Source organism: Pimephales promelas, chromosome 12, assembly GCF_988280905.1.
Source record: "Pimephales promelas chromosome 12, fPimPro1.hap1.1, whole genome shotgun sequence".
Taxonomy (NCBI): domain Eukaryota; kingdom Metazoa; phylum Chordata; class Actinopteri; order Cypriniformes; family Leuciscidae; genus Pimephales; species Pimephales promelas.
In genome coordinates, this window is record NC_142780.1 from 22438092 (window position 1) to 22464144 (window position 26053).

At 38.9% G+C, this 26053-nt stretch overlaps 1 protein-coding gene across 1 annotated transcript in view; it reads left to right on the top strand.

The window, feature by feature from the left end:
* znf804b (zinc finger protein 804B) overlaps nucleotides 1-18201 on the top strand; it is a 198794-nt gene extending 180593 nt beyond the window's left edge. The window contains exons 3-4 of the mRNA XM_089117712.1: nucleotides 13465-13595; nucleotides 13741-18201. Coding sequence (XP_088973838.1) covers nucleotides 13465-13595; nucleotides 13741-17176 — 3567 coding nt within the window. The 3' untranslated portion in view covers nucleotides 17177-18201. The remainder of the gene's footprint in view (nucleotides 1-13464; nucleotides 13596-13740) is intronic.
* Nucleotides 18202-26053: the final 7852 nt, after the last annotated feature.

A 26053-nucleotide genomic window follows, 5' to 3' on the forward strand; every position in this document is an offset into this window, starting at 1 on the left:
TATTCATCACACCTACATGTTGAGCATTGCTCCTGTCCTGTATGTGCACATTGCTGTCCTACTGGTGAAGGACGCAAGGTAACCTCTTCCTCCAGCCAATATGAAAACCAGTTTATAAAAACACGTATTGTACATTAGCAGGTGGGTTATGGCCATATTAGTCCTGTGTCAACTGAAACGGGCCCTTTTTCCAAAGCCTCCGTTCAGTTGCTATCACAGACACATTTCCAAATGCTTCGTCCCCTAGATGGCCTGCAGTGTTCGACCTGGAGGACAGTACTTCACAGATTATTCTGTGTTCTTGCGTTCGAAGGTTCTACCCTTCGAGTGCTTTATAGCCATTTGGGTCTTCAGGTCAACAGGGAGAGAGTATTCTCACCTATGGGCTGAGTATCTCTTTTTCAGTTTGGAGACGGACTCGGTCCAACACGTCTCTTCAAGTAAGAGTGTGTTCGGGTGGTGTTATTAGAAGTGAGAAAGGGTCCCACTGAAAGAACTTTCAGAGGCTCCAGGGGCATATGGCAGACGCAGCCTCCTGGCTTCCTCCGTTTGCAGACCGCTTCAGCACTAGCTTCATGATCGTGTCCCGAGATGACCGTGGTGTGAAATTCATCACACGCAGGTGTTGAGCAAAAAATGCTCCTGAAGCTCAGTGATTTTCACATGTAGTGTTGAGCTGTGCTCCTGTCTTTTGTGCGTCTGTTGCTTGAACCTACTGTGCTATTTCAGGAGTGGAGCAGGTCTTGATAGTTGCCCCTTTTTTGGTTCAACCAGACCTTACCATCACTTCTGCAAGCACCACCTAAGAAGTAGTGTGCTTACGCATTAGAAGTGGAACCTATTCGTTGAGTGATTCTTCTCTCCGTGAGGAGATCCTGAAAGCTCTTGATCATTTCAGTGCTCTCTTTCCTGCAAGTTGGGTGGAGTAGGCTGTTCCTCTGCGTGGCTGCGTTGACAGAGGCAACCCAGTGACATTCCATATATCGTCTGACGTTGTCGACTGAAGGGGAACATCCTGGTTGCGTATTCAACCCACCATTCCCTGACGGAGGGAACGGAGGATGTAGTCCCCTTGCCACTACCGCTGGACAACCGCTGACTCCTGGTTACTCTCGGCTCCTCGGCAAAAAAAAACTAGTGCGTGTATCCACTTCCGTATTTATACCAGCGCGCGGGGGCGTAGTGTATGATGCGAATCACGCATTCCAATTACATTGGCTTTTTCAATAGTACTCGAAGAACATAGACGCAATCCCCATTCAGTCGACAGTCGACTACGTCCAGGAGGGAACGGTGGGTTGCATACGCAACCAGGACTTTCTGTAAAATAACTTAAGAGGAGCATTTCATGAAGCTTCATTTGGCAAGCATATAGACCGATTTACAACTAGTGTTGCAAATGCTAACAATAGAAGAACAAGGAAAGGAACAGAGGAAAAGCATTGAAAGAGGTAGAAGAGGCCAAGATTGTTGACATGTTTCTGATGAAATAAGGGCCACTATTGTGGATTATGTTCTCAAACATGACCTAACAATGGCCGAGGCAGGTCGAGAGGTACAGTCGAATGTTGGGAGGACAACCTTGTCCTCAATCATTCAAAACGTTTGTTGACAGAACAGGTATGCAATCAGACAATGTTCACTATACTGTCATATTGTATACTGTAATGCTCATTTTGGAATATACAGTAAATATGCATAATGTGTGTGTGTGTGTGTGTGTGTGTGTGTGTGTGTATATATATATATATATATATATATATATATATATATATACCATACACATACATATACAGTGTGTGTGTGTATATATATTTATTTTTATACTCCTATCTTTTTCTTTATATTGCACAAATTGTTTTAAGAGGTTCTCAAATCTTATGCAAAAACAATTGTAAAATACTTTCTCAATTGATTTCTGAATGATGGCAATCCTGTGACTCATACATCACACACAGAGAGAGAGAGAGAGAGAGAGAGAGAGAGAGGGAGAGGGAGAGAGGGAGAGAGAGGCAGGCAAAGAGGGGGAAGTGTCGAGAAATTTTTTGAACAGTTTCACTAGAGACTAAGAAGAATCTGGAGGGAATCCCCTGCTTGACTCCCATGGCTGAGTTGGATTTCAGGCTAGAGACACACATATATGAACTTTGGAGTTAATCTATATTTCATAACCCATAGTCACTGGGGGGTGCTGAGGAAGGATTCAGTCGGATCTGAAGGAGTCCAAGCCTAGTCATGTCTGTGTTTCTATATAAAGCACAGCAGGCTGCTTAATGTTTAAAAAATAGCTGAGGGACGTGTGTGAAAGGTATATCCTCAGGGCATTTAGGTGTGGGGGTGGGGGGCAGCTCTGGGAGAAGATTAAGAGATTGTATTTTTAACGCTGCACAAACAGTTCATTTGTCCTTCTATGAACTATTCCTGTGTGGCTTCACACTCAGAAAGTGTTTTGAAAAAAAAAAAAAAAAAAAAAAAACGGAAGAGGAAAAAGTGGTGTCTGCTCTCTCAGCCAAAAGCAGTGAGTCAGCAGCCTGAAATGAATGAATGGATAACAGTTATAAATGGAAAAGGGGATAAACTCAGACAAATAATTGCACAAAACTTCATTTGCAGCAGATGGAGGAATTTGTACGATTCTTCGTGAACTTTTAAAAGCCTGAGGATAGTGAGAGCTGTTCTGTTATGTAAACAGCCATTTTAGATGTTCCAGTCATTACTCGAAAGCCGCATTGCGAGTATCTGATAAGACAATAATAGAATATTTGCTAGGGGCTCTCTGCATCTACCAGCAAGTCAATATCCATTTTTGATATACAAAAAAAAAAAAAAAAATCTGCTTAGAAATACAGCGCTTATATAACCGATGTGTTCTATTACTAGATGTATTGACAACACACACACACACACCATGAGATCCTGAGTGATGCATAACATATCAGTTTAACCAATTACAAATTAGTTAACCCTGTAAGAAAAAAAAAATCTATTGAAATTATTCTAATTTCATTCTATTCTAATTATCTATTGAAAATTATATCAGCGAGCTGTGATTACCTACAGCCTCATGACTATATATATATATATATATATATATATATATATATATATATATATATATATATATATTACTGTAAAATGATCTTTTTGGAGTAGCCTAATCTAATTTAAAAATCAAGATTTATTTGTTGACTTCGCTTTTACAAGAAAATAATATTTTCTACTTGCAAAATTATGAAAATAACTAGCTGAACTTTCAGCGCTGCAACTTTGCAGATACTGTTCATGCACCAACAGCAACATTACACACTATTTAAAATGAAAAAAGTGAAATCGCAATCAGACCCCCCCCGGCCCCCCCTCCCCCCATAACAAAATTTAAACTGATGTCCATGTTTTTTTTTTATTATTATTATTATTACTGTTGCAACCCATTCTGGTGATGGGGTAGGTTTGAAAGCACTCTTTGTATTTGACATTGATCACAGTTTAAAAGTTGGACATTTCTAAACTACTATAATTTGAAGTTTAAGACACAGAGCGCAAAAACACTAGGGAGTAGATGTTGAAACAAAATATGGTGCAACACTCCACAGTCTCGCGTATAAAGAGAGCATTTTTTAACCTGTGTTTATGTGTGTACAGCAGGAGAAACAGCCTCTGTGTGGATGAAAGCTTCCCCCGAAAGCGCCTTACTGCACCTTCCTGCAATATCCGGTTCCAAATCTCCTTTTCTCTCCTCCCTCTCACTCGCATTCTCTAGGCTTCAAAGGGTCTCCTTTCCTGATCCTCTCAGGCACCTTACACACATACTCATTACAGCATTCAAACATATACGCAACACACAAATGTTACAGATCACCTAACCTGACAGCCTGTCATCTTTGGAGCTGCTGAAGAGGGTCTAAGAGAGTTTTAGCAGACAGCTTTTTGCCTGCAGCCCAACACTAACACTCAACCCATGAGCCCCGTGCACGGTGTGCATCAGAGGATATTGGAAGTGTCTTTGGTGGATTATCTGCCTGTGAACGTGCAGATTGGGGTGAGGATAATCCACATGTTGATGTTTTCCTCCTGGGGTGAATGAGAGTGACAGTTTATAATCGACGTTAAAACAGCAGCATCCAAATCTCGGCCGAGGATTACATATAGTAGGTTCCTTTGCTCGTGGCTGTCAGGAAAAGGTTTGCGGAAGATGCATTGTTTCAGATGGTAGTCTGTAATCTTTAGTTTGAGTTCCAAATTGCTAGATAGGTGCTTCTCATGCGTGGGGTTTTATCATATTTGCAGGAATTTTATTAAATGTCCTTCTTGAGGAAAATGCTCTCGCTCGGCACGAAACTGTCCATAGAGATGGTTCGCGCTGAGAGAAGGGAGAAAGAGAGGGAGTTTTTCATTTTCTTTTCAAGTAAATGCCTGAGGCTTATCACTGCCTCTCTGCACCAACTGCAGTTGGCCACAGAATAAGCAGTGATGAGATTAGGCTGAGTGTGATTGGCGCAGACTCCCAACAGAGAGTGTACTGAAGGTGGCGTAATATAGGTGGCTTTTTTTTATCCGGCAGCCATGGATTTGAAGAAGTGAGAACGTGCTGAATTGATGCCACACAGTAGAGCAGAGGTAATGCACAGCCATTAGTAATGTTTAATGGGCAAAGTGGCAATCTATCTGTCTTTGTTACATGGTACCCTTTTCTAAATCACACTGAATGCTGAGTAAAATCTTGTCTACTAGCAAACAGCACTACTAGTGCACATACTCAAGGGAGGGGTCTTTGACATTGATTTCTTTATGCTCATTGTGATTTACACAAGCTGATTCAAGAACGTGTCCTGCTTGTCACAAGCAGGACACATTCTTGGATCAGCTTTCTTTGTTGTTGCTTGGAACAACATTCCTACCAAGCAATCAGAGCCCACTGATTTGAAAGGTTGGGGAATGTCGCTCCAGGAACAACAAAGCTTGTTGAATGCGTAACTTGTCCTGCGACCTTGTAAATCAAAATGTGGATTTTGTTTATCCAGAATAACATGAGCCATTCATGTCATAATAATAGATTGTTTTTAAAGTGGTGGCCATATCAAAACATATCAAAAATGTTATATATATATTTATATTACATTTTAAAAGTTGTGGGTCAGTACGATTATTTTCTTTTTTTTATTTTCTTTTTTTTTTTAGCAAGGATGCAATAAATTGATCAAAAGTGCATGAAAGTAAAGGTGTTTGTATTGTTACTGAATTTTTTATTTCAAATAAATGTTGTTCTTTTTTTCACAAAAATATTAAATAGTAAATCAACATTTTCAATATTAGAATAAATGTTACTTGGGCACCAAATCAGCATATTAGAATGATTTCTGAAGGATCATGTGACATTCAATACTGCAGTAATTCAGATTTGTTCCATCAGAAGACTAAATTACATTAAATAAATTTTGAAATAGAAAAAAATTGTTTTAAATTGTATTAGTACTTCACAATATTACAGCTTTTACTGTATTTTTAATAAAAAATAAATTAATGTTGCCTTGGTGAGCAAAAATCTTACTGACCCCAAACTTTTCAGCTGTTGTGAATATCTTTTAATTTTATATAAAATCACATTACTGGGGCTATCTTAATTTTAACCAATTACATGATAATATGTAGGCATTACATGTCTATACCATTGAACATTACCTAAAGTGGTTTCAGTAGAATGTATTGAACATACGTAACGATATGACAATCCATCCTGCAATCGAGTTTGTTTGTTTGTCTTAAGGCTAGAATACACAACTTGAACAGATTTTTAAAAACACTAGGCGTTATTCAGTTGCCGACTTTGTAAATAGTTACATGGGAAAAACTGGGCATCATACACTAAACAACTGAGGATCACACGACTTTCAAATCATACGAACACAACAAACTCGCACAGAAACACGTGACTTGCTTCTTCACAGACATGTGACCATTGAAAACAATGTGTTCTAAAATCAGCTCAAAATATCAAACATTTTTGATATCTTCCAACTGAATGGAATAACATTGAAGTTTGAGTTTGTGACCATCATACACTACATGATTTTCTGTGAAATCTGCCAACTCAAATCTTTTAAAAAGTGTTGTCACACTAAAAAGTGATCAGTTGACTTAACTTAAAAAAGTGAGGAAACCTATTGCCTTAAAATTATTAAGTAAATAAATTGTGTGTTATTGGGGAAAAAAATTAAGTTATGTGAACTTGCCTCACTTTTTTAAGTTAAGTCAACTGATAACTTTTTACAGTGCTCACTCTTTCAATGATTCTATTTTCTGTTGATAGCCCTTCGAGAATGACTTACACGCTGTCTCTCATGGTCTTGGTCTCTTCATATTCCTCAGGAGGAGGAGGAGGAGGAGGACAGTGTTAGCAAACTGACCCCGCTCAATGACAAAGGCAAAGTAAAAAAGTAGTTTTGTGGGCTGCAGGAAGATCGAGGGAAGGGGATTGCCTGTTTCACAGTGCAGTGCACTATGGGATGAGTGGGAGACCGAGAAAGCGGTGCACTGCTCTCTCTGTAGACTGTCAGGATGAGTAGGCTCTTATTGTCTTCTGCCCTTGTCAAACGCCTGGAGCTCTCCAGGGTCTCCGCAGTCCAGCTGAGGCTCTATTCATCTCCACCTGCCACATCCCGATAAAGGTACAAGAGTGCACAGTGTTAAAAAAAGAAACCGAGTTAGAAAGGAAGAGGGGAAGATATGACTCATTTTGAAAGCATCAGAGGACCAGCTATACCTGAGGGGAAGAACAGACAGATGGAACGGTGTTAGACAACTCACACACATACGCAGACACACACGTACACAGGTGCGCAGTCTATTCCGTTTCAATGCTTCATTATGCACAGAATATTCTCTCTGTTTCTTAGTGCCGCTTGATGCTTTTTCTCATGTGTAAAAGAGAGAGAGGCATTCCCACCTGTTTGTTGTGTGTGTCAGGTTTTAGACTGGGAGGCAGGCTGACTAATGTTGCTCACATGTGCTCAGGAGGTCTAGGGAGGCCTGTCACAATACAGCAGATTTAACTAGGGAAACTGGAGCAAGAAGAAGGACCCCACACACACACACACACACATACCCTCGCAGTCGTATGCATACGCAGGTGTCTCCGGTTAACTCGACAAACAGGACGGGTAAAGAGTGTTGTTGCAGAAACAGTATTTGTAAATTGACGGGGGGAAAAAAAGGACTTGCAATGCAAGATATTAACTTTTTTCAGATGCCAATACTAATTTTGATGTTAATACCAAAATTGATAAATTGCTGGTACTATACTATTTTTTGTACAAAAAAATAAAAATAAAATACAAATATAAAATACACCCTTAGAATAAAATTAATTAATTTCACCATTACACTGTTATAATGTACAGTATGAAAAATGAAGTTAATTTTCAGATTTGCTAAAGATTACATTTTTGTTATGAAATGTATTAGTGTTCAGGCAGACTAAAATTAGCCATTTAGAATCCTCTATTAGTAATAATGGATTTTGGTGGCCATATCAAAATAATTATTATAATAATAACAACAACTGCAAAGCATATGCATATTATTATATTAATAGTTGTATGATAAATATGATCATGTGACACTGAAGACTGGAGAAATAGCTGCTGAAAATAAATCTAAATGGATATTCATTTTGAGATTCAAGCTAAAGATTATATTTTTCAGTGTTATGAAATGTATTCAACTTTATTAAAATGTGCTTCCAAATTCCAAAATTCAAGTACATTAAATACTTGACGATTTGGACTATTTTCTTTTATTTATTGGAACTGTATGGATAAAAGCTAAAGATAGGATTATTCGTAATAAATAAATCCGGTTTCAGTTGGATGAGGCACATGTAAAGACACTGAAAACAGCCAAAATATGAATACATCAACTGAATTCTGAATTAATATGTCAATTTGCAATGTTGACTGGCATTCGGTTTCCAAAGTAATAAATATATAATCAACAAAGCCTGCTCAACTGAACTGACAAGTAAACAATAGTTTTCTGCTTGGCGAGTATTACAATCATGTCACAGATATTCTGCAGTATATAATATAGCAGAATCTTGTCCAAGAGTGTAAACAAGGAATTGAACTATCCCTTTTGTAGGAAGATCTGCATTTAATGTTACATGATTGAACAAGGCAGCCATGATTGGCACTGAAGCTTGTAAAGATGACAGCTGTCTGCGTGACCCAAACTGAAGGGAGCAGATGAACCACAATGACTTTCAAATTTGTGCAAAAAAAAAAGTAGCAGAAAGAAATTCAGCTCTTTAAAGGCCTGTTCCTGGTGAAATGTTACAAGGTGACACCTCCATGTCTGAGCTCTGTGAGGTGGACAGAGATGTTTCAGCCAATTAGGGAACAGCCTGCTCTTGTCCCAGTGCTAAAATGGCAAATCTGCTAATATCTACAGTGAGGCCGAGTTCACAGTCAGTGTCAGCTGTCAGACCAGATTTCACTCTACCATTGCACCTGTGTTTGTGTATGAATCATTGGTTAGTGTTATGAGTAATGTGCGTGTATTAAATGTGTTTGTAATAGAATACAGTTTGAGACTCATATGTTGTTTTTGACATGGAGATTTGTTCCTTAAAGAGATAGTTCACCCAAAAATGAACTATCAAGTAATTAAATGAAAATGAAAATTAAGTAATTAATTACTCACCCCCATGCTGTACCAACGACCTTCGTTCATCTTCGGAACACAAATGAAGATATTTTTGATTAAGAGAGCTGGATCACTGCTACAAAGGCTGCCTAAGGGATTGAAACTTGACAGCCCAGAAAGTCATTGAAGAAAATGTTTAAATATACCATGTGACTACAGTGGCTTAACTAAGTTTATCAAGCAAGGAGAATACTTTTTGTGCGAAAAAAACAAACAAACGAAAATAACGACTTTATTCGACTATTCCTTTTCTTCCTTGTAGGCCTGAGACGAGAGTTCAAGAGATTTCCACAAAGCATGCACGAGAACTGAACAAGAATTAATAGAAGAAGAACGCAGTTCTTGCGCATGCGTCATGGAAATTTCTTGAACTCTCATATAAAGTCGTTATTTTTTTTGTTTGTTTTTTTTTTGCACAAAAAGTATTCTCGTCGCTTGATAAACTTAGTTAAATAGTTGAGTCACTGTAGTCACAGGGAATATTTAAACATTTTCTTCAATGACTTTCTGGGCCGTCAAGTTTCAATCCCTTAGGCAGACTATGTAGCAGTGATCCACCTCTCGAATTTAAAGTACCCGTGAAATCAAAATTGAACCTATTTATTTTGTTAGCGCATATTACTAGTCTTGTGGTGAACAATTAATCCGTGCAAGTGAATATATATTTAAAAAAATGTTTTACCTTAGTAATCTTCAATCAAAATCTGAAAAGTTACTTCCGGTCTGGAACGGTTTCTTTTTCTGATGACGTAGGTTTCACAGTTTGGGTGGGGAAACGCTTAACCACTCCCCTCAAACCGTTAGTTTGCTATGAGCGAGAGATGGAGAGGAGGAGCGCTAGAGTAAAACCCTGCCCTCTGTTCAATATTCCGTTTCACTTGGAAATACGTCACAGCACTGGAGAAAAATCGTTTGCAACTTCCGGTTCACGGGGACTTTAATCAAAAAAATATTTTCATTTGTGTTCTGAAGATGAACGAACAAAAGGTCTTACGGGGTTGGTACAGCATGGGGGTGAGTAATTAATTACTTAATTTTCATTTTTGGGTGAACTAACCCTTTAATATAAGAGCGAGGTAGAGACAGATAAATAGAAGAGAAAGGGTTCTTGCAGCCGGTTCACTAAAGGAATTCATGGCACGTCTAACATTCGTCTCCATTCAATCATCATTTCATGAGTTACTGCTGTGATGATCAATACAAAAGCATCCCTTTTAAATGAACTTCCATTTACCACTTGTGGATGCTATGTAAATTGTGACAGATAAATTGTTGCAAATTATAAAACAATCATTTGGTAACAAGTCTAATTTACATAAAGTATATAATTTATGTATATTATTCAAATATGATGTGTGTTTGTGCTGAAAAGAATGACAGTTACTTAATTGAAATACTTTTTTTAGTACATTTAGCATCTAGTTAAAATCTTGATCACGGTTAGTTAGTGAGTAAGATGCAGGATTTTGCACTAAAATAATGTGAACAGAAGTGGTGCAGCTTGAAAGCTCATAGAGAATGAGAGTAAAGCAGGAGCGGCATGGTTAACATGGTGTTTTTATTTATTTATTTTTTTGTCCTTTTAATTTCTTTGTTTGTTCAATCGCTCATTTGGTGTGATCCCACCAGCCAGGCCAGCACCAATAAACACGTCCAGTTTTAGATTTTTTTTTTACAGAGGCTTAACCATGAAAAAGAGAACTAATGAAAACCTTATGCTATGTGAAGTTCACAGCATTTTATAGTCTTTAAAATGCCATGAACATCGGCCGTAGTTTCCACTATAGTGCCTTTATATCCTCTGATATAGGCTCTTTACCCTGCATGCATTGATGGGATTCCTTTAAGGTCTATTAACATTAGGATTTTTAGAAGCAACGTAAAACCCTTTGAGGTCTGTTATCTCAGCTGGTGAATCTCAGAGTAGTTGAGATGCAGATATCAAAGGGACCGGCGCTATAGAAGATGCAAGATGCTGCTTTACTCATGAATTAAGATTCAGAATAGCTACCTCTGCTAAAGGTTGATAAAAAGTATCGTAATTGGCTTTTTTTATATCCTAGTAAAAAGACATGTAAGTCAATAAAACTCTAAAGGGTCTATCCTTGCACATCACATGCAGACAAACCTCTGTTCTTCTACATTGATTAATCTGTCAGTGTTTGATCATCAGCACACAACAGAATTGATTTAATGGACTGGAGGTTGGAGGTCAATTAGAGCATCGCATCACCTCCAATTCTCATTAATCCCAACCCAACTCAGGGTTAAAGTGTGTGTTTGTGCGTTGCAGTTCATGCCACATGAGAAACTGTAGTACAACAAGGACTGAACAACAAAAATTAGGTTTTAAAAATCCTTTTACATGTCTATACTAAATATTTTTGATTCTTGCCCAGTCAGTGTGATCAGAGTACATGAGTTATTTTTGACAGTTTAAAATATTGTTTCCATTGGATGGTTTAAATATTATTTTGTTCTCTTATCTCGTTCTTTCTTATCTGTCAATTATTCATGAGACAGATGTTTCGCTGAAAGTGGAAATTATCTTATGTAGGCCAAATTGTAAGGCATCATGGATATGAGGATATCCAAAGCTAATTATGAGTAGAGCATTTAGACATATGCTTTAATGTGCCTTATCAATGATATCAGTCATGGAATGGTTTTATACCATAAACATCTCATTCTGTCAAAACCATCATTGTGTTGAGGGAGAGAGAGCAGTGCTTTCTGGAGTATCACTTAATTAGAAAATGAGGCTGACCTGATGGGTTATTATTTTAAAACATGGGATTTAGCATATTTCTATGAGACTTGAATGTCTAAGCCTATGGAAAATAAATCCAAGATTAAGGCAGAGATAAATTATTTCAAATAATGAATTTCATTCTCTCAAAAGTATAGATAAATAGTGCAGCGCATATTTAAAATTATATTTCTTTATATTAAATGATATATTGCTGTGAATTTTTTTTTTTTTTACTTTTTAGAGAGGTTGTTAGCTTAGCAACATGCTAACTTCAAATACTATTGAAATTATTTCACTCTTTATCAGTGTATTGTAGTGCTTTCCAAAGTTCTATAACTGGTAGATACTGCCTTCGTTTTTTGCCTTCCGCTACACTGCTTTTCCATTATTTGTCCATGTAAGCCTGCACGAGATAGACGTTTGACCATTGTGCTTTAAAAAAAAAAACCTTTTAAAAAAACGCACCTGAAGACCTTGCATTTTTTTCCATTCCACTTGTCTGTGTGTCATGCTTTTAAATGCAACAACCTACTTAGAAGGCAGTTTCTTATGTAGCCACTATGCAGCGAGGCTGCTCTCTACGTAGGTTTTGTAACAGATCTGTGGTATTATTATGCTTTTTTAGAATGAAACAGCACTCACATTCTGCCTTTTTTTTGATGAGCAAAGGTCAGAATCTGAAGACAAGGCAAATTGTGTTTTTTTTTTTTACTTCATTCTCTCTAAGTGACTCTTATTTGCAGCACATTTTACATGTATGGAAATGTGTGATGTCGCCACAAAATTAATCAAAACCATTCATCTCTCATCATGATAATGAATTAACAAACTGTGTGCTATAATATCATCAGCAATCTGTTTATAAATTAAAGTATTGTTTACTGAATTAACAGTTTTTAAATGAAATCTAAGTTTGATAATTTATCATATCAATGTTGTTTTTGAAAGGTGAAGGTTTTTATTCGAGTATACACTGACATTTTTGTGGTTCCTCTAGTGAGTGTGTGTATATACTCTGACAAGCTCTCTTCTGTGAGGCTCCCTAGAAGCAGGCATCATTAGTGTGTTTTGCTGTATAAAGTAAGCAACCTCTGTTGGGAGTTAGCTTGCTAACGTCTCACAGATACAGTTTTTTCCCTGTCAGTGCTTGTCACTATGTAGCAGAGGGGAACTGTCCTCCTCTTGGCACTCCCTTCATACCACCAACAAAATCTTGGTATAGGTTGTGCATGCATGTGATCACAAAAATACAAGAGTTTTGAAAAAACCTAAGGTACTTTGAGTTTGAAACACACACGTCATAGCCCATTTCCATATTTTGGCTAATAATTTAAGACAGCAGTGTGTTTTTTTCCCCTTACTTTCATGTGTGATTGTATTTTATTACCAGACCAAATTAAACACCTATGTCATCTGTGTACTGTGGAGAGAGGGGGTGCAGTGAGTTACATTGTCAATGCCTTTCATGAGTCAAGACAAATATGGCTTTCTCTTAAATTCCCTTGCTGAGTAAAGTCAAAAGTGTTTGGCTGTGATCATATGACTTTCCGTTCATGTCTGCGGAACAAAATCAGGCACCACTGACACTTTTATTGTTTCGTGGTTGTCTTTTGACTTGACTTGCTGATTTTGTTTTCATTGTTTCAATTTTTTTTCTCCTCTACCCTAAAGGGATGAAGTTATACAGTATACAGACAGGCATCCATCGATGTGGTCTGTGCCTTTTCCAGCCTTTTATGTGGGAAATTGATTGACTGTAGTCTTAACAGAAGCGTTAGAAAGAGATATTTTTGTATCTTTTTTTTTTTTAATCAAAAGTGTCGTAAGGCTGTTTTGGATTGTTCTGCCCTAATTGAACCCCAGCTTAGACCTGAATTTAAGTTTATTTTTTCCTCCTGGATATGCATTCTTTATGGTCTTTATCCAAGCCAAACAAATGCTGTTTTCAAGGAAAGCCTTAAGTTTTCAGAACTTCTTATCTCTCATTATCATCTGTCTGTTTTGTCTTACAGAGGCTGAAAGAGTTGAAGCAGAGAGAATTTGCACGCAATGTCTCCTCCAAGTCCTGGAAAGATGAGAAAAAACAGAAACGAGCTCTGAAACGACTGCACCAGCTTGCACAGCTCAAACAGCAAAGAGACAGGTAAATCATAATATATTTAGTCTCAATGTGAGTATGTGCTGTAAATGCATTCTTTATATAATGCATGCACTATATTAGATTTAAAGAGATTTGAGATCTTTCAGCACTGCCTAATTATAACACTGTCTTCCATTCTTGCCAACAGTGATGACAGAAAAGGTCCAAAGTTAAGGTCTACAAACAAGGATAAGGATCCTGTTCAAATCCTCTCTGCTGGCAGCGGCAAGTTTGACACAAAACCAACAGGATCCTTGGTTCAAAACTCAAATCCTATCTCTACAAACACCTCATTGAAGGGCTTGTCCTCCACTCGTATGCCCACACATCAACAGCCATGCCACGAAAAACACCCCTTACCAACAAAATCCTCTGCAGGACACCGGAGCCCTAGGGCAGGAGTCTCATTCTGTTTCTCTAGACGAGCTCAACTAAAGCTTGACTCCTGTGCTTCTGTGTTTAGTGATGGACTTGAGGAGGCCAGTGACTATCAAGAGCTCCAGCGCCACAAGCACAGACTCGCCCTGGAAGCCCTGTGGTCTGGCTCATGCTCACCCAGAACCCCAAATAATGATGACCATGATCTGTCCCATGATCCACTGACTCTGGGCTGGGTGGATGAAGACTCTCAAACACCTCAAACGGAAGCACAAGCAAAACATGTGGAGAGCTCTGAAATTCAGGCAAACTACAGCACAAGTCACCCAGAGAAGCTGGGGTTTCCTGACACACACAGTCCTGGAGCAAACTGGAAGCCAGCTGGTTCAGAGGACAGATTGCATGATGGGGGGCAGAGGCCCAGAGCAGAGCGGGCTTATGCGGGATCAGAGGGGAGAGAATGCCTCAAGTGCCCCGGCCCTACTGTTTACACAGATGGACAGGGTACCATGGCCCAAGGCCAACTCCAAATACTCAAAGGCTCACACCACCATACACAGAAAATCTGCGAACTGGGTACTATGCATAATGGGAAGGACTGTGTATCAGAAAAAGAGACAGAAGAGTATAAAATACACAGAGTGTGCAAGGATGAAAATATAGATTCTTTCCTCAATGTAGTCAGCAAGGACGGAAGTGTGACAAAATGGCCTTTTGAGCTGGTGCAGTACACTTCTGACAAGCCACGCGTATCTTACAGCTGTAACCCTCTCTACTACTACATAAAACACAAGGAGGACAGAGACAAAAGCACAAAAGGGACAGATCTTGGTGTTGTTGACAAGCTCACTGGCCAGAATGACAGAGCTATGCCACAAACACAGGATGTTCCAGAAGATAAATTAAGCATTTTAAAACCAAAGAAACAGAAACACAGGAGAAAGGGGAAAAATCGTAGGTATAAATTAGATGCTGTCAAGATCCGGCAAGCGGGGTGCGCATTCAAAACCAGCTCGCAGACAGAAGTTGGAGGACACTTTGAATTCCAATGCACTCCAACCGACAAGTCACAATACAAGCAAGAATGCACTGAGAGGAGGCACAAGCTGGGGAAGAGGAAAAGATCAGTGAGAGATGAGACTTCAAATGAAAGTGACACCCCAGAGCACAGCCTCAAAAGCATCGTTGTAAGCTCGCTTTCCGCCCCAGCACGTAAAAGGAAGAAATGTCAAACGATGAGGGGGCTTGTGTCAGCACTGCGCTTGGTAAGGCGAAGGCCTTTGTCATATTCTGTTCACAACACGACAGGAAGAGAGGATAATTATCGCTGGTATGACAACACCTATGAGTCAAAGAGGGATGCTGCCTCTACTCCCAACAGTGACAAATCTGGGTCGTGGAGTGGCCTGTCAGACTTGACCTCAGATGGAGAATGGCCTGTGTACCACATGGGTAGACGCTCCGCCTCACCAAGATCAAACTATCCATACCCTTTGAGAAAGGAGCACAGTCAGCCCAGGTCTTGCATTAGAAGTCCCTCTTACATTGTTCCTCACTACAGTAATAGCCCATGCAGAGATTTCAGACATACAGGAGACAGTTGGGATTACACAGACTCTTACATCTACAATAAAAGGAAATATTCAACGGTTTATAACAGCCCAGATCAGCATGAGAGATACAGCGTCAGAAGAAACAAAAAAATTGTTGAGGAGCATAAACAGAGAGAGCATAGAACTCAACATACAGGCAGGCAGTTGTTTTATAGAGTCTATGACAGTCCTGAACCTCAAGAGGATGTCAGGGATTGGTGGTATGAAAGACTTAGCCCTGTAGGTAGGAGGTACCAGGAGAGGGAAGAATGTCCTTGGTCAAGTTCAGAAAGAAGTGAAGACAAGTGGTATAACAAGCCAGTGTCCTTTCGTAGCCCCAGTCCCTCTAGTAGCATTAGCATCTCTGATCTTAATGGGGACTGGTTGTCTAATTCCCATATTAGGCCATCTCCAACGGGACAGAGCCAGAAACATTGCAGTCATTCTGGGTGGCCATCTGAGAGATTGGTCAAGACCAAATCTTCTCCTCTTAGAAAGAGGGGTCACTCACCCGCATTAGCTACAAGTAACAATGTAGCTCAGTCTAGTTCCTTACAATCAGGTATAGGGAAGGAAGATGATACTCATAAATCTAAGCCAATCCCAAAAGACCAGTTGGTTGAGAAGGATCCTAAAGTAAAGAAAGCAAATGTCACCCTCTCACTTCCGCTAATTGGTAAATTACCCTCTATTAAGAAAGGGGCCAGAAAAATAGGGATAAATAAAGATGCAAGTGCCAGTATTAGTAACCAGCTTCCAACATCTTCATCTGTCCCGTCAAATCAACAAGTTATACCTCAAATTGAGAGTAAGACTTCAGAACACTTACCACAAACACATGGGCAAAATTACAGTGCATCCCATGCCTGTCTTGAAATTGCCAAGGAGGATAGATCAACAGAAATCAGTTCTACTTTAGCTCTGGGTCCAGACAAGACTTCATCGCAAACACTTAACATCAGAGACCAAGCAGACAATGCAGAAATTGCAGGGATTCACTGTCCAAAATGCACCACCCCTCCCATTTCTGAGCAACCAATTACCTTCACCAATGATGAGATTGAGAAATACAAATTGCTTCAGCTCCAGGCCCAGCAGCACATGCAGCAGCAGCAGCAGCAGCACCTACAAGAGCAAGTATCTGTGGACATGAGCCATTTACCAGTACCAACTGCAGAGCCACCTGACCAGACTACACTTTCAGCCTGTCTAGCATACAACATACTACAGCCCTCTTCTCCACCCTCTTCTATTGCTCCTCACTCTTCACCTGTTGCCCTGCTTTCACCCCTTCACCCCACCCTCTCTCAGCCCCAATTTGCCCATCCAATTCCTGCTGCCTTCTTTTCAGTGCCGCCAGCTACTATGTTGGCAGCTCAACCCCTCCACCTGATCCCAGCCTCATCTTTCCACCCAGTTCACCCTCACCATCATGTTCCTGGGATAACTCTCCACCCCTTGCCTTCCACTTCTCTGCTCCCAACGATGCTCAGTCCAATGCCCATGGCTGCTGCTGCTGTTGCTGCTGCTGCCAGCACTCTGCAGATCCACCCCCTACTACACCCTCTTTTCCACAGCCAGGACCTTCAGCGCCACCCTGGACCAATCAGCTAGTTCTGGTCAGAATGAGAGGGGAAATGAGAATGAAAAAGACTATAGTTCTGACATGAAATATCCTCCAATTGTGCTGTGAACTTTCTGATGTTTAGGTTCTCCTCTCAGCCAAAGTTCTTGTTGAGTAGTGATTTATTTTTGTTTAATCTCTGTGTTGCAGTGTCAATTCAAAGATTGCAAGACTTTTTACTTTTGTTTACCATTCCATTTTTTTTATACAGCCACCATTTCTATGCATTAACACACAGATGAACCTCTCCTGTTGTTTACCATTCCATTCTTTATACAGCCATCGTCTCCCCGCATTAACACCCAGATGATCCTCTCCTGCCCTACCGCACTGTGATTTATCAGCAGTTGAGCCCATTCAGCAGTTGGCTGAAACTAAGCATAACCTGAAGTCAAATTAGAATGTTAATGCCTTTTTCAATTAGTAATAAGCATAATTAGCATATTTTTATAGTTACCCAGCAAGTATTCAAAGGGTTTTATTAATGAAGAACTAGGGGAAATATCCTTGAGCAAAGTTAAACTGACTAAGCAAAATGTACATGAAACTTCAGAATAATTCATGATAAAATTCAGATTATTATTATTATTTTTTCATTATATTTTTTTTTAAAGCAAATTGACATGATTACTTGGTGCAGAAATACAGCATGTGTTTGAGCTATTGCATCTCTTAATGGATTTAGCAGTGTTCACCAGTTTGGGGGAAGACATCCCTGTTTTATTTGATTTTATTTTCTGTGTTGTTAGTAGGGTAGAGTGAGTTTGGACTTGCTCAGCTGTAGTGTGGACATGCAATAATGTTTTGTTTTGTTTTTTCAATCTATTTAAAGTGTAAAATCTTGAATTGTATTTATGTATTCATACTTTGTAATGTAAGTAATAACAAATAACAGGCACTTGATTGTTCATACATGTTTAAGATGCTTTTTATTCACTCTTATTTTGGTAGAGCCAAACATATTTTCATCTGTAAGATAATGTCATGGGAATAATAATAAATTAAATTAAATTCCAAGAAATGACAGCTTTGTCATTACTAGTGTCTTTGAGATCTGGATTTTGACTTTAGGCTTTTAAAACTCAAGACTTTTTAGACTTTGGATGACAGGGAGCTTGCCTGGAGGAGGATTTTGGCTGAACTGGTATTTATTTACCCACCTCAAAAAAAAAAAAAAAAATGGCATAATACATGTCAAATTTAGTGAAGGTTAACACACCTTCATTTCAAATGAGAAGTGCTTCACTGCTCAGATCTGAGGGACTGGGGTTTTGTGTTAATGGTGCCTCTCATTGCCAGCAGTGGCCCAATAACACAACTGCGCATTTGCACTAATTAACTCTCTCAGGTACAAGTTGTCTGCTCTGGAAAGAAGGAGCTCTGCTCTGCAGTGTCTCACTGGCACTAAACGGATTGGTGATTCATATCTCTAAACTCTAACTCAAACTGTGTTGGGTCTGTTTTTTTAAAGCTACACTGTGTGATGTTTACCCCCATCTAGCGGTGAAAAGGTATATGACCATCCAGTGAATATTAGTTTCTGTTCCTCTCAATTCCGATTTCGTTTTAACTTCTATGGTGGCCAATGTAGTCCAAGATTAACATGGCTTCCAGTTCGACCTCTTCCATGAGTGTTAACTCAAACGTAAACGCGAAAGGCGAAGCTTGAATTAACAGGTATGTCCCTTTGGCTAATGTACTTTCAAGATAGAGGGGCAACATGGCGACCGACATTACAACCCGTATGTATTTTCAATGGCATATTATACACTCACAAGATTACTTTATTACTTGAACGAAGTAAATGTACATTAATGAGCACATATATTTTTGAAAGAATTAAGTGTTTTTAGCTAAGAATAAACTAAAAGAGTTACACAGTGTAGCTTTAATATGACGACGGCAAATATGTGTCTCTAGCAAGCATATCTGGTTGCTTCTAATGCAACTGGAAAGTAAAAACATAAAAATAAAAAGATCATGGAAGGAAGATGGTAACAGTTTGTCTGCTGCCTCTCTGACAGCCTGGTTTGTGCCTTTCTTGATCAGAGGTGAGTTTACAGCCTCCTAAAGATTTTGAAAGGCTCAAATTAATTATTATTTTTATTTTTAAATTTGGTGACAATCTCGACGAGGATCCATAGATATCTGGTAAGCCAGGCTACCTTTAGGGAGAGCCATAAGGGTAAGTAGTGTGTGCAATGGTTGCCCTCCCATGCCCCAAATACAGCCTCTCTGCTGGCAGACCTGTTGCCATGTGCTCATACTCCACAGGACAGCAGATCAAACAGACTATGAACTAGAGAGTGGGGATAATTAGCAGATGTTACAGAATAAACTCCCTCTTCAGCCACTTTCTCTACACCAACCAAACTTCCTGATTAATACAAAATTTCACATTAAAAAGAAAGAAATATGATAAACAGGGAGTGATGACACATGAGAAATAAGATAAGATGCTCTGATCAGAGATATAGTGAAAAACAAGAGGAATCGAGAAGCTTCAAGCATTTACATTGAAGTGGAGTGTATTTTATGTAATCCATGACATGCACTATATTAGTTCTGATATGACCGAAAAAAATCCATATTGCATATCACTAAGCTTTGGAGCCAATTATAATCACAGACAAGTTATGTAATTTAAAACTTTTTTTGCACTTTTCTGGAGCTAATGGAGCCAAACTTTTGCCTCATTATTCATTTCTTCTACAGTAACTATGAGGCAGTAAGACAGAAAACACTACATACCCCTCATAGTCTAGTGCCCTGCCAGCCCCTTATTTAATATGCCACTGAAGTAGGGAGCCACTGTTTGCCGCTCATCGCCTGGGGGGGCCACTCAGAGTCTGTTTAGCATGTATCAAAGCTGTAGGACAACACTATCTCCGCTACTAAATGCACAGTATGGAGGAGACAGTGTACATATCTTCCTTACTCATTCTTGCACCCTCTGGTGATGGTATCTCACCGACACCACCCACCACAATCACTGAGAAAATTATCTATTCAGAGCAGCATTAAGCCACATTCTTATTACTATGAATTATTTTTGAGCTATTTATATGATTCCTTGATTTAATTTTTTAATAACATTAGACATTTCCTCATCATGTCCAGACAGACAGAAAGATATGATCAATGAAGTGGACTCCCTGCAGGTTTTAGAGGGTTAATAAGAAAATTGTTTTCTCTGCTGTTATTGCTCACATTGTAATTGTGCACTGAGGGTGGGAATGAATTCACCAAGAATGAATTGCACATGCTGATAGCACTATTTATTGGCACGTGCTGTCTGCAATATTTAGTTCTGAGAGCTAGATTTGGGATGAAAAAAAATGACAAATCAAATATTTCTCTTAACATTTAGTGCCTGGTGAAACTGCACTGTAAAAAATGACATGAGCAATAAGTTATGACAACATATTTAATTATTTATAAGTTAAGCAATTTTTAACTTTTTTATACGTTATTCAAGATTTAACTAATTTTTTTTTACAGTATGGTTATTGAATCATCAGTCATGACCTAATTTGTTGTAAGTTTTTTCAGAAAGAAATTGTTATTAGAATAGCAGTTCCCTTGCAGTCGATAACGTCGGACGTATTCGACGGTCGACTAAATGGGGATTGCGTCAGAGAGCCTGTTCTTCGAGTACTATTGAACGAGCCAATGTAATTCCCATCACACACTCCTCCCCCGTACAAGGGTATAAATACGGAAGTATTTAATGATGTATCTGAAGAGTGCTGTTGATTTCAGCAAGCGAGTGTGTCAGTGTTCTTTTGTAAAGACTTTTGTACAGTGCAGTGCAGCGGTGGTCGCAAAGCAGGTTTTTGTGTTTGTGTGTTTTGATGGCTGGTTGAGGTCGAAAAAGTGAGTGCTTCACTGTTTTTCAGTTCTCGGAATTCAGTGTTGCCGCAGTCATTCCTGTGTGCTCCAGCACTGGTGACGTGTCCCATTTCTGAAAGAGCAACACGGGTGCATTTGCTGCCCAGGAGGAGGCAGACCCTGCCCTGGCTTTCTCTGTCCGTCCGCTTCATAGCGGTTGGACGTGTACAGAACGCAAGCCTTAGTCCTCAGACCAACTCTTATCTGTTAGATTCAGCAGAGAGGGGAGGCTGTTTCCAAGCAAAGTTGGCCCAGTGATGGTGGCTGCCTTCAATTTGGTGAAAAATTCAGAGATGGTGTTATAGAACTCCTCTATAATGAGTGTGTTCTCGGCCTGGGCGTTGACAGAGTGTTTTGCTTACAGATTCTAGAGTTTGGGGCTGGGTGACACCTAGTTTGAACCGCCAGTTTCACTATGAGCCCGGTTCAAGTGTCGGCTTGCTGCGCCATTCCCCTCCTATGGACTGGATATGTGCGCCTTCTACTCCAGTTGAGTTACCTTTAACCATACCCTGTTGAGTTCCTCCCCACCCTTCTGACATCGGACGTGCAGAACGTCTGGTGTTAGGCCTACCACTCATAAGCAGTGTGGAAACCTGTGTTAGGCTGGGTTCATATGCTGCGGTCCCTACGGTGACCCCATATGTGTTCTTTTCCACGATACGGCTCCCTTTGGTGAGCCCGAGTCTGCTCCCGTCATAGGCTGGAGCCACCCCAGTGACATTCCATATGTCATACTACCCGGTCATCTGCCCAGTTCATAAGTGTATTCTCCACGTTATCTCCCTCTGGGTTGGATGTGGCTTCCGCAGTGTCCCTTCCTTCCAATGTTCGGGGAACGCTTTTCCAGTGGTCCTGTAGGAACAGCAGTGACTTCCCTGGCCTAAGCCCTGTCCTTCCCCGCCTTAAAATTGCTGGGTCATCAGGAGGCTTTTGTCTAGTCACTGGAAGGTGGCAGCATTAGTGGCGTTTTCAAAGGTTATCCCCATTCAGTCGACCGTCGACTACATCCGACATTATCGAAGTATACTTTTCCTAAAGTTTGCTTTCCTTAAAATTAATAAAAAGTATACAACCCTGTATCTGTGACAGAGACATGTTTACCACTGTGTCACATCACCTTTCCTTGCATTTTTTAATCATTTGGGAGTTGAGAATACTAGTTTTGCTAGTGGAATATTTGCCCAATCTTGTCTGATACAAGACAGCTCAACAGTCTGTGATCAATATTGCCTGATTCCCAATTTTCATGATGGGTCAAACAGGCAGGCACATCCCTTCTATGGTGCAGAGTGTCTAGAATGTTGTAGCACGTGCAGAATGAGGCCTGGCATTGTTTTGCTTCCTAGGAAAAGATGTCATCTTGATGGCAGTTTATGTCTCTGTACAATCCAAATATATGCCTCCATATCAATGGTACCTTCACAATAATGCAAGTTAGCCATACTGTTTGCAGTGATGCATCTCAATACCAGAACAGATGTTTGCTTTTGCACCTGTCATTGGTGAAAGTCTGGTTGGTCCCTTTCGTCTTTGGGACTGAGAACTTGATTCCATTTTCTCCCAAAACAAACTGAAGCTTGGATTCATCTGACCATATTTCCATTTCCACTTTCTTCTAGACCATCTGAGATGAGCTCAGGCCCAGAGAACTTGCCGGCATCTCCACAAAGAATTCATGTAAATCTTTATCCTTGCGTAACAGAGTTTCAAGTGGCATTTCTTGATGCAGCGTCAGACTGTGTTCAGTGAAAAATGGTTTTCCAAATTACTCCTGACCACATGTGGCTGGATTTGCCAGAGTAGCATCTTGTGCAATACCATCTGAGGGCTCAAAGGTCACACACATTCAACAGAGGTTTACTGCCTTAACCAACACAGACTGAGATTTCTCTGGATTCCCTAATCCAGAGACATAAAAGGTTAAATATAATGAAATAATCACAGATTCTTGATTTTATTGCATTTTACAAAATTTCCCAACTTTTTCTGATTTGGGGTTGAACTTGTTGTTTGTAAGGAGTGTCTTACCACACAATGCTACTCTACAGATTCATACCTAACTCAAAAAACATAAAAATGAAAACATAAAATCAAAATTAAAGCCAAAGCCCATCTGTTATAGACTCAGAATAAACCAATCAAAACCCATAATGCTAGCCTTACAGCAAAACAGTGGAGAGACTCTACAGCCTCAGTGTGGGTAATCATCTTCTTTACTGGCATATTTAAAGTTAGATCAGGTAGAGCCTCTTTTTGATCCAGTTAAATGGCTTCACCCACCTGTGGAGCAGCACTCATCTGATTATTCCTCTTTTCCTTTATGCATACTGTTTCTTCTGGCTCCCTCTTCATCATCCCTCAGGTGCTTGACTGAGCCAGTGACAAAGAGTGAAATAAGCGCGTGTGTGTGTGTGTGTGTATGTGTTAACGTGTAGTTGTCTTGTATTTCTGCCCCAATCCCCTTGATTTGAAGTCACTTCCTTTTCATTTCAAATACAATCCATGGCTCGATTGGGCCAAAACTAATTTCATATTGATTCAAGTTGTGCATGTAAATCAGAGTACATCATGTATATTTTTAATTTCTTGAGGTTGATAAATATTGATAAATGTTTGATATTTCAGATCAAATTACTCACATTTGCATTTTGTTGTCTTTGCCTTCTCCTTCTCTCTTACTCTCTCGCTCTCCTTCTCTCTGTCTGTCTATCCTCTGCTAGGAAAACATTTAATGAAATTGTATACTTTTGAAAAGATTAATTTGATTGCTTCCTACAAAGTGAATGCTTCAGTCAACAGTAATTTCGAGATTCACAAAAGATCATTAATTGATACAGAGTAAGCTGTGTGATTTCACTCCAGCACTTTTATGCACTACTTCCTTTTATGTTCCAGTCTCGTTCCCAGACATTGTTTCTACAAAATTATGATGCTTTTCAATATAAATTTTGGCCAATACCTATTTTATCTCAAGGTTGTTAGCATGAATGAATAATAATTAAAGATAGGTCATGGCTGTGAGGTCAGATGTATAATAAAATAAAATGAAATAAAGAACAAAATTAAATAGAATATAGAATATAGAACATTAATTAGATTAGAATTAGAACAATATAATATGCATATAGAACATTATTTAATCAAAATATCTAGTTCATAATCAGCTATATCATTTTGATTTAGTGAAAATATTTAACCCATCATATAACTAATATTGCTAATAATAACTAATACATTTTTGATAATACACTAATACAGAGTTTTGTCTCTGTTAGCTTCTAACAAAATGTAAATTATAGCCATACTCTGGTAATTCATCAGCAAAACGACTCAGTATTTGCACAAGAGTTGTATGTGTTGATCCATTTTGATTTTACTCTTGCATTTTCATACACTAACTTTTTATGTTCCATTTTCATTTTCATTTCCAGAATGAGTCGAAAAGATAGAATGCCAAAACTCATTTTAATAAAATTGGTATTCCTGAGGGTTGGTAAGCTTTGCCCTGAAGCGATCATAACTCATAAAGCCATTTTCAGAAGGCCACTTAGTCCACAGCTCCTCTTGTGGCTCTGTGGTTCTGAAAGAGACCCTCTGCTGTGCTCTACATAAGCCATAAAGCTCTGTGAAATCAAGTCTAAATGCTCCAAAGTAATACTTGCACTGAAACTAAATAGACTAAAACGAACTAATTTTTAAAGAATAATATCTCCATGAATTGAAGGTCAGTGTGGGTCAATGTTGTTTTAGACCCCATTGACTTTCATTGACTGGACAAACACAGTTGAATCTTCGAAATATCGTTTGTGTTCCACAGAGGAAAGAAAGTTATACAGGTTTGGAATGACATGATTTTAGAATACGTTGACCCAACACTTTTATCATATTGATGTGGATAGGACTCTTATTGATATCTTATTGATACCATATTGAATTAAAAATACAAAGAGAAAGAAAATATAATATAAATGGCATTAAACATTATGTCAGGGTTTCCCAAACTGTGGTTTGTGAAGAAACTGCAGGAAGTTAGTGAGTTCATAAAATTTGTATAATGTCAAATTAAAATAAAAAACAAAACAAAATACTTTAAAAACTATTAAATATTTTAGCTGTTTACCTGCATGGCATGACCATTAATCGACATCAGAGAACTGTGAATAAGTGAAATTATTGACTGAATCAAAAGAGATTCAGCTAACTAAAAAGTTTGGAAATAACTGGATAAAATTAAATTACATACAAAAACAGAAATACATAAAATACATAAATCTGTGCATTTTACTGTTTTTGTAAGACAAAAGCCTTCCAAATATAATACTCACTGAGTGATCATTCAAATAATAATTAAAATGTGTTCATCAGCAGTTGACTATATATGCAATATTGAGAAAACACGCCCTAAAAGTGAAATGATTTCTATAAATTCAGTGGTCAAGTGCTGTTGCCTCTCAATGTTATTATAAAACACTTGACTAGTGGCTAATGTGAGCAATTCCACAAATCAAGAAGACTTTACGAACATACTGTATATCTCAAATGTAGGCTCTCTATTGGCCGACTTTGGTCATTTTTGTGATGCGTGTGACTTACAACCTAGAAGCGCTGCGCAGTTACACTACGTAGATTATCTCGAGGCCCACAGAGAAGGAAATGAATAGTTGTATAAAGTCGTTATTTTTGTTTGTTTTTTGCGCTCAAAAGTTTTTTGCGCTTGATAAACTCAAGATTGAGCCTGTAGTCACTTAGACTATTTTAACAATGTCTTTAAAGGGTTAGTTCACCTAAAAATGAAAATTAAGTCATTAATTACTCACCCCCATGCTGTACCAACCCCGTAAGACCTTCGTTCATCTTCGGAACACAAATGAAGATATTTTTGATTAAATTAGAGAGCTGGATCACTCCTCCATAGACTTCCTAAGGGATCTTCCTAAGAATTGAAGAGATTTCCAGAACGCATGCACGAGAAC